This window comes from Austrofundulus limnaeus, unplaced genomic scaffold (assembly GCF_001266775.1).
Source record: "Austrofundulus limnaeus strain Quisiro unplaced genomic scaffold, Austrofundulus_limnaeus-1.0 Scaffold60, whole genome shotgun sequence".
NCBI lineage: Eukaryota > Metazoa > Chordata > Actinopteri > Cyprinodontiformes > Rivulidae > Austrofundulus > Austrofundulus limnaeus.
Genome location: NW_013952462.1, coordinates 1,120,399 through 1,130,151, shown reverse-complemented (window position 1 = coordinate 1,130,151; position 9,753 = coordinate 1,120,399). Strand labels below are relative to the sequence as shown.

Here is a 9,753-nt window from a genome sequence, read left to right as displayed (position 1 = left end):
TTTTTTAATTTGGACCAACTACAAGAGAATCTTAAATTCTGTCAGCTTTATCTCATAACTCTAATCATTATCAGATCAGAGTGATTTGACAAGTTTAAAGACATTCAGAAACTTTCATTGCAACAACATTAATAAACTTAGTGAGTAAATTTATAAATTTGAAGCTCATTTTTAACCATATTTTTAAAGCATGAAAAACTCATTCAAAATTTGTGTTCCAATTTGTTTGTTTATCACACAACCACTACAAAACCCTTTGCTCACTAAAATACAGAGTTGGGTTACTAGTTGCATTTACTCTGTTACAGTTATTTGAGTAACCATTTGGAAGAAATGTACTTTTAGGAGAATTTTTACCAAGCTTCACTTTTTACTTTTACTTGAGTAATTTTATTATGAAGTATATCTACTCTTACTTGAGTAAAATCTATGGATACTTTGTGAGTAACTTGACTGAATAAAGAACAACTTGTTTTCACCAAAYATTCACCAGACACACATACCTGCAGTTTTTGTTAGTTTCATAAATTTTATATATATTGATTTGGATTTTTTCTTTTTGCCTGAATTTGTCATTATGTTATTTAAATGAATTATTTCGATTTTGATCTTTAAAATACCGAAATTTCTACATAGCTTTGTTTTGGTTTGTCTGATGATGTCATTTTTAAATATTAAATGATTGAAGTCTTGATCATTTACTCAGTACTCGCCTTTTGTTACTCTTACTTGAGTCACATTTTGGATGGCTACTTTTTACTTTTACTTGAGTGAAAATATGTTGAAGTAGTGGTGCTCTTACTTGAGTACAGCTCTTGGGTACTCCTCAGCTTGCAAATAAGTCTGCTTTTATGTTGCACAAACCTGGATGTCAAAAACCTACAAGGCTTTTGTTACCTTTTGGTTTTTGTAGATCCTTTTGGACAGCAGAGGGCAACAAAGACCACAACTTCAATCTGAGAAACAAACTTTCTTCTAAACCACAACTGTCACAATTAACACAAACACAGCAGATAGAGAAAAAAGACCCATAGAAATAGACATTTTCACATTTGTTTATTTTACTGCAAGTGCCATAATGGTAAAGTAACTACATTTCATTTACAATAAATCCATCACATTTTAAGGCATGGCCTTCTATCTAGTTTATYGAGTATTTTATTACCTTCTCAGTGTTTTACTAAAAATACAAAACTGCTTTAGTATCAAAAGAAACTTGTAAAGCTGTTAGTAATTGTCAGATGCTGAGTAAAGACTCACTGAAAGCATCATTCATATAAAAAGTAACAGTTTATTATAAGACATTGTGACTGTATAAAATAAAAACAAGAATATTAATTTCATAATTCTCCTGGTCTAACACTTCACACAGATACCCTCAGATGTTACATTACTGTGAGAACGCTCAGGTCATGTTCAGCACATCGTTTGTTTCCAAGATGCTGAGCAGCGGTTAGTCTGTCCAAAGGTCGTGGCATTGCAGCATATTTCTCCCAACGACACGTCGACCTTTGATCGGCCCTGCTAAGCATGCAGCGGTTAGGCCTCGCTCACAAGCATCTCTTATTGGTTTATTATTTCAAGGTTTTCAGCGGCACGGTTGGCATCCAGCAAATTTCCTGTGGAAAGTTCTGCTCTCTTTCATGGAATGTAACCACACACATGTCCACTAACATTAGCCTGTCTCTAACTCACAGCCAGATACGTGTAGGGTGTGAAACAGCATTGCAGAGAAAAACAAAGCTACGATGGACTTATGCTGCGTCTTTTAAGGGGTGATTAAGTGTTCTTTATAATGCTGTTATGAATGTGTGAGCGTGTCGCTCAGCTCTCCTCTTGCAGTATTTGTAGTCTGTCTTCTGCGTAGTGAGGGCTGATGAGTCCAGTATCTATAGCCTCGCAGTCGTCGCTCATGAACACCAAATCCTGACAACAGAGAGAAACAAACAAGTGTTATATGTGAACTCAAACTGCTGCAGATTGAAATAATGAATCATCAAAAAAAAAAAAAAAAAAAAAAAAAAAAAAAAAAAAAAAAAAAAAAAAAAAAAAAACAAAGAGGCCCTAACTCGAAAACAAATCCTGGTGATGATGGTGTGCAGGTTTTGAACCTTCCGCTTCAGAATCACCAGCCTGGGTTTATTTCTGCACGACTGGCTGGGATGGTTCAGCAGCACGTACAGAAAGTCACGGAGCTTGGAGGTGATGCACTGGTTCTAAAAAAGAATAATAATAATTTTTAAAAACCATTTAAAAAGCTGCTGTTCCTCAGTTTTGTGAAAAACAGACTTGGAAGACAAAAAGACATGTCCTGTTGTTATTTACACACTCAAAAAAACAGATGCAGTGGATTTAATTAAAAAAATATGTCAACTGGTTCCACTCAACAGAATTTACTTTACTCTCCTGGTTTTAAACTTACATGAACATCAAGAAAGATCTTGGGCAGGTCAGCAGCACARGTTTTCTACGAGCCAACAAACACAATCAGTACGAGCACACAAGACAGTCGACGTGACAAGACTGATAATAAAAAGGTGAAATGTTCTCACAGTTCGGCGGTCGTTGTGGATTTTCTCCAGCAGAGCCATGATTTCCTCGCTCAGGCCGAGAGCTCTGGAGTAGCAGGTGAGAGGAGCAGAGTGGGTCTGCTGCAGCTGCAGGAGGCTGAGGAAGAGGCAGCAGATCAGAGCTGAGGGGCCCGGCCTCATGTCGACGCCGTTRACTGCTGCTGAGGGTCCAGCTGCTTCTGCAGTCATTCAACAAGTAGACCATGGAGAAACCTCTGGTCGCATATTTAAGGTTGGACTGGAAGGGGGAGGAAAAAATAATAAAGAGGCTGACGTAGGAGAGCAGCTTCAAAGCTCAGAGGGGGAGAAAAACATTCGGGGTCTACTGAAGAGCAAATGACTCAAGATCTAAACAGCAGCCATGATTGTTTGCTACAAGATTTTTGCATAATTGTTCTGTCAGAAAGAACAAAAACATATTTTAGGTGGGAGTTTGTTTTGCCATTAAGGAAAGAATGTAAAAAACTCCAAATTTACATCACAGTATTTATACTCTATATATTGAAATGCCTACATTATATCTTCTATAATAAATATATTAAATGTACATGTCTCTCCAACTTAAAAAGACATTTTTAGATTTTGAGTGGTACTTATATACCAGACCTATACTTCAGAGAGAAAAACAGAAATGTACAGCTTTATAGGCCTCTGTTGCAATAGAAAGTTTAGAAAGTTGTTGTTTCCTATTAAAAATTAATAATTACAAACACAGATAAATTCCACAAGACATAGCTTGTCTAAAAGTATAGGAACATACAGAGGAATGATTTTCTTCTTTTTAATGCTGCGTTGAGTCTGCAGCTGTTCATTTGTGGGGATTTCTGCCTTTATTTCTTCTTCACAAAGGCTGCGGTCAATTAAGAAAAAAAAGCCTCATAATGTAGGAGCTTGAGTGTTTGTTGGGTTTCAGTCTTTGGTACTGAGAAGCAGTACTGCGTTAAGTCAAAAAGAAAAAACAAGTAGGTCCTCTGGATGGGTTCTTCTTTAGTGAAACGTTTCGTCTCTCCTCCAAGAGACTTCATCAGTCTGATGAGTTTCATTTGAACTCAGCCTTATAAGCACTGCCTCCACATTGGTGGACAAAGAGGTCAGTCACATGCAAAAGAGGGCCATAGCCTAACAATAGGCTTGATTAGCTCTATTGTTCATAGAGGGTCATATGCACCATCACCTGACCCGTGTCGTATTATGTGTATGTAGTGAATGCAAGTGGGGCTCGACGTCCCCTTGTTTTTGTCCCTGTATCATTGGGTCCCTGATTCACACCTTTTGCTCACAGGGGGCTGAGTCATACTTGCAATAACAACATTGTAGGACAACTGGACACGAAGGCCTCCACCTCTGTTTAATGGTGGATGGTTTTTCTCTACAAAGAATGTGACTAAATAGAGCTAATCAAGCCTATTGTTAGGCTATGGCCCTCTTTTGCATGTGACTAACCTGTCCACCAAGTGGAGGCAGTGCTTATAAGGCTGAGTTTCACCTGAAACTCATCAGACTGAAGAAGTCTCTTGGAGGAGAGACAAAACGTTTCCCTAAAGAAGAACCCATCCAGAGGACCTACTTATTTTTTCTTTTTGATTTTTTCTACCTGGATTACTGAGATGCATCAGGACATACTGTGTTAACTGTACTGCTCTGGCCCAAGATACATCTCTTTCTCTCTAAACGTACTCTGAAAGGCTAATCAAACATAACAAACACAGTAAAGGCAAGAACTCCTCAAAGGAATAGTATAATGGTAATAATATATTGACATAATTTAGRTCACATGAAGATCAGTAATGGGGATGTAAATGACCCAATCTGCAAACAGCTGGGACCTCAGGAAACAAAAAGTGAAACCATGGTGTTATCAGGTAGTTGCAAGATAAAGAGGATGATGCCTTATAAACATCTTAAGCTTGATTTACAATGTGACACCAGATTGGTGATTACATCATTTTCTGAGCATATAAACAGGCTGAAGATGCTGCCGGGGATAAATGATCATAATTTCCCCCTCTGTCCGCCCACAGCACTCCCTGTGAGCATTGCTGAGCATATGAACAATACTGATAGCAAGTAGGGGTGTAAATCACCAGATTTACAATACGATATTATATTGATTTGTTTTGGAGGACGATACAATATTTTTTTATATTACAGTCGGTCACGATATGATTCAGTTTAATTCACAAGTCTGCGATCGATATGATGGAATATCGTATGCCCATCTAGCACAATGATTTGGTTAAACGGGCATGATATCAGTCCACATTGGGCATACGATGACAAGATCGATGTTTTCATTTTGCCTCAATTTAATTGATTCATTAACCATTATATCGATATATAGATGTATCGATGTATTGTTACACCCCTAATAGCAAGATAATTTATTTTTCAGTCAATGATGTATCAGTGTTGTGTTGCGTGAGGAATCGGAAAACCTTTTTTTTCTTGTTTAACCGTGGAAAGAACAAGCGAAAGTCGCTTTGAGACTAGATGAATATATTGTGCAACTACCCATAATGTAGGGTGACCAGTAGTCCAATGTTGTAACCAGTGGAAGGCACACACACACATAAAGGTTAATGTGACCCATGACAGACCACACCAAGGAAGGATGGTTGTGCGCCAATAATGACAGAGCTGTGCCTGCCAATTAGACACGGGTACTGAACTCTTTACAAGGCTTTTCATCATTTAGTACAACGTCTTTTCAGTTCACCGTCTTGTGTGTAAGCTGCCTTAAAACCAAAGCAGATCTGAATGTTTGATGGGATTCATAACCAGGAGGGGCTGATGACGAGTGGTGTATCATGTTCAGCAAAGAGAGAGAGAGAGAGAGAGAGAGAGAGAGAGAGAGAGAGAGAGAGAGAGAGAGAGAGAGAGAGAGAGAGAGAGAGAGAACCTTAGCAGACTCAACTGTTTCTTCAATATGCTTATTAACAAATGAAGACACAAAAAAGCAGTACGTGATAACAAGTCAGCTGCCTTTACTTGAAACAAAACCAAATGCTACAGATACTGTATATTAATATTCATAAAATGTGCTGGTTCTGCTACAAAGTTAAATAATATATCATCTTGGTATATTAAAATAGAATAATAATCTTTGAAAAAATGTAATTGCATGTAAAGTTTATGTTGCTGGAGCTACTGAGCCCTTCTTCAGGTTGAGGAAATTCATCCTCCGTTTCCTTGTCGGGACACTCACAGAGTCACGTGACTCAGGTGGATCCCGAAACACAAACAGGCGATCTCCGGCGGCGCTGCCCGGCCCACTGCAGGCCGAGGCTGAGCTCAAGGTTTCCTCTGCCAGGCGGCGCTCCGCTTCCCCCGCCGGGTCCACCGGGTCACCCTGCAGCTGCTTAACAAGCTCGGCTGATTTCAAAACAAGTCGTGCTTTTGTAGAACTGTCCCGCTTCCCCTTTCCTTTCACCGGTGGAACATCTCTTGGACGTGGTGGACGGGATCTGGGGAGCAGTTTTTCCACCAGGCTCTGCCACTTTTCATGATGTCTGAGAGAGGCGGAAGACAAAGAGCCTGTTGTTAGTGGGACTGGAGTATTTAAGTGCTTACCTCATGCGTGTGGTCACTGAAGCCAAGCCACTAAACGCTTTTGATGAAAAGCTAATTTCACTTCAGTTTAGGACACGCCAATGATGTTTGCGACCACTGATCTGCAAATTAGTCCTGGTGGTGGTGCAACATCGGGTCTTTATTTGAAAACTGGTAAAAAAAAATCAAAAAAATCACAAAGACGTGTTGAACTCACCTCTCTTTTTCCACGACACAGCTTGGCATATTTAGACTATTTTTCTGCACCACGTTCTCCCTCAGTTGGACAGGGAGACGTCTGTTCAGTTCCTCAGCACATCTGGCAAAAAGAGTCATTGGTATAAAATGAAACTTTGTGACGAGCTTTGATCAAGAAACACAAGAGCAGAACTCTACTGTCTAAAGGTATTTTCATGAATTCAGATATGAAACCGAAACAGTAAAATGTCTTCAGAGTTAAAAGGAAAAAGAAAAATGTCTGAAAGGAAGATTAAAGACAGATGATAGAGGTTAATTTGAATAAAAAACTTGGAGTAAAGCCTTCATATTGGTTGTACAGTGTGTTGAACTGCAACAATATTTTATTATTACTTCTGATAAGCAGAGTTAGAATTGTCTTTTTCACTTTTTAAATGTGTCAAACTCAAGGCACGTGGGCCAAATGTGGCCTATGAGCGACTCCCATCTGGTCCACCAAGGGGGGAGCCCCCCCCAAAAAATATATATACTGTATATTTTTTTCTTTACTTAATATAAAAACCCAAATGTTTACCATAGTGTTAAACCTAAATAGAAGCAAACCACACATCTACTTAACACTTTCGCTCAAAGAAGAACAAAGAAGACTCCATTACTAAGACTTACAGGATCAAAAAACAAAACAATCTGTTTCTTTTATTTCTACACCTAAACATGTGCTTTGAACCAAAAACCCAATGTAAACTCAAGACAGAAAAGCCATAAAGTACAAATTTAAATTTGTGGTGTCCCAATGCAAATATCCTGTCCTGCAAAGACTCCATTGGCTGCCCACCAAGTTCCGRATAGAATACAAAATTCTTCTGTACACTTTCAAGGCCCTTTACAATCTCGCCCCACCATATCTTTCAAATCTTGTTCATATTGCCATTCCCTCTCGCTCCCTCAGATCATCCTCTTCCATCCATTTGACTGTCCCCTCCGCCCGTCTCACCACCATGGGGAGCAGAGCTTTCAGTCGCTCTGCTCCCCAACTCTGGAACTCAWTACCACCCCACSTTAGAAACATAAAGTCATTCTCAAAWTTTAAAACCGAACTCAAAACACACTTTTTTAGATCTGCCTTTTCCACATGACACAATTGGTTTTGCCTGATTTTTTACATAGATTTTACATAGATTTTATATAGATACATTGTTTTTATTTTTATCTATTTTTATTGTTACATTTTATTTGTTTCTGTTACTTTTTACTCTTTGTATGGTGTCCTTGAGTGTCAGAAAGGCGCCTTTGAAATAAAATGTATTATTATTATTATTATTATTAAATACTGGTACAGATACTGTACCAGTATTTTTACAAGAACTTATAAAGTGCCCTGATACCTGGTAGCAGATGCTGGTGTCAAGAGGACATTAAATGTGTTACAGTTTAAATTTCAAGTGAAAAGTCTGTCAGTTCCATAAAAATTTTACAAGTTGAAAGAAAATCGTTACATTTTCAAACAGCATATATCATGCTGTATATTTGATTTGATGCAGTCAGAGGGGCTGTAGGCCCATAAGGAAGGAGAACCATTTTGTTTTAAATAAAACAGTATTTTTAAAGTCATTGTGTAATGTTTAAGTTGTAATTCAGTGAGTACTCGGTAGGAATGGAAAAAATAATCAAGAATCAATTATACCTGCTTAAAATGTTAATCGATTCATAAAAATTAAAGGATCAATTTCGTGGTTGTTGTATAACAGTAAGTTATGTCTTTAGTTTGATACTTGATAACTTGTGGTCACAAAAAGGATTTGTGATTATGTTTATGTTTATTTAGAAGTTATATTCTGTTATTAAGACAACAGACACTTATAGTTTGATACAAGGACAAAAATGCTGATGTTAAAAGAAACAAAATTTGTTATAAAATGGCTACAATTCACTCTGTTGAAGAAAAAATGAAATTAATACCAATTATCGAATAAATCAGGACTTGAGTGAATCTATATATCCTTAGTACTTAATATTGGTACTTGGTATCAGCAAGTACCCAAACTGTAGTACTCGTACTCTGTTTGAGAAACTGTTATCGGGACTTTCCTAATTCAAAGGAAAGATGGCGATAACGTGAGGAGGCAGAGCTGACCAACACATCATCAGGTCAGCACCATCATTTTAGCTGTTTTACTTTATTCCTACACTTAGAAACTTTAATTTGTTGCTTTGTCTCCTTATGTAACCCTTCAGAGCTGCTTCAAAAACAAATGAATAAAAAAAAGATAATGAAAACATTTGAATGACTGTTCTTTGCTTTGTCCCTTTTTGGTTATGATAATATAGAAAACAACATAGCGAAGACCCAGAGGGGTCTGATTTGAATATTAATATTTCATAGTAAGATAACAAAAACAACTCTTATTTTTCATGTTATTTTATAAAAATAAAAACATTTCACAAATATCACGTTGCGTTTCAGCCAATTCCTGAATGTAAAACTTTCAAATCAAAGGCTAAATCAACAATTATTTCTGACGGGATTGATTAAAATGAACATATAGGATTACAAATCTAAAAAAAGTACATCCTTTACCTAAAACTCAAGCCTACTAATCACTTCAGTTCTCTTGAATATTAAAATTAAAAGTCTTGTCGAGGATGGAAGACACACAAGATCTAAAGATGAAATTTAGCTGTTTCGCTAGTTTTGGCGCATTTATATTCAAAGAATATTGATTATTATACATTGTCCTTTTAAATAAATAAATGAAAGGAAAAGCAAAGTGAGGCACATGTTGCACGTTGTTTCAGAAAGAATACTTTCATTCCCTTGTCTTCTTGCCAGACTGCTCCATTTCTAAACAACCTCCTGCTTGAGCCATTATTCATTAGTAAAGTAATCCAAACTCAGCAGGAGACACTCAAGAGGGTTCCAGGGCATCAGGAAGAGATGGAAATGAAATGACGAGTAAAATAGTTTATCTTACTATCTTTGCTCAGGGGAAAAGGACCTCTGTGGAGTTGCATCCAAACAGCATTTGTTATGTCTCCATGCATGGAGATGGCTGGGTTTCAGTCAGCTGCTGGACAAATGCTGGTTTTACTTCATCAGTGACTTCACTGAGAAAACTGCTCCCAGAACCACAAAACTTTGTTGTTGTAGTGAACGAACTCTGCACAAAAAGATCTGCCAGCTGTTTTACGCCAGATGTTCTTCCTGATGCAACCAGGGCTCAAACCTGCAGCCCCAGGATTGCGAGTCCACGGTACTGACCACCAAGCTACCACAGAACTTTAAAGGGATCCAAGATAAGTTGGAACATTAGACTTTATTTAATAAACATATTTTAACTGTAAAATAAAGACTGTAAAAATACTGTAGGCTGTTTTGTTTTGTACATTTTTAACAATATTTTTTAACACGGATGGAGCCATTTTATTTACACACAAA

General features: G+C 37.6%; 2 protein-coding genes across 2 annotated transcripts in view; both read right to left on the bottom strand.

Moving 5' to 3' along the window:
- Positions 1 to 1,037: 1,037 nt before the first annotated feature.
- On the bottom strand, positions 1,038 to 2,913 carry LOC106518385 (cytokine-like protein 1). Its single transcript, XM_014009658.1, has 4 exons — positions 2,553 to 2,913; positions 2,423 to 2,467; positions 2,070 to 2,216; positions 1,038 to 1,926 (listed from the first exon to the last, which is right to left on the bottom strand). The coding sequence occupies exons 1-4, from the start codon at positions 2,757 to 2,759 to the stop codon at positions 1,825 to 1,827; spliced, it is 501 nt and encodes a 166-aa protein (XP_013865112.1). The 5' UTR covers positions 2,760 to 2,913; the 3' UTR covers positions 1,038 to 1,824.
- A 2,617-nt stretch (positions 2,914 to 5,530) lies between these two features.
- Positions 5,531 to 9,753, bottom strand: part of LOC106518381 (limbin) — a 17,852-nt gene continuing 13,629 nt past the window's right edge. Inside the window, exons 22-23 of the mRNA XM_014009650.1 lie at positions 6,337 to 6,438; positions 5,531 to 6,079 (exon numbers count right to left, since the gene is read on the bottom strand). Coding sequence (XP_013865104.1) covers positions 5,701 to 6,079; positions 6,337 to 6,438 — 481 coding nt within the window. The 3' untranslated portion in view covers positions 5,531 to 5,700. The remainder of the gene's footprint in view (positions 6,080 to 6,336; positions 6,439 to 9,753) is intronic.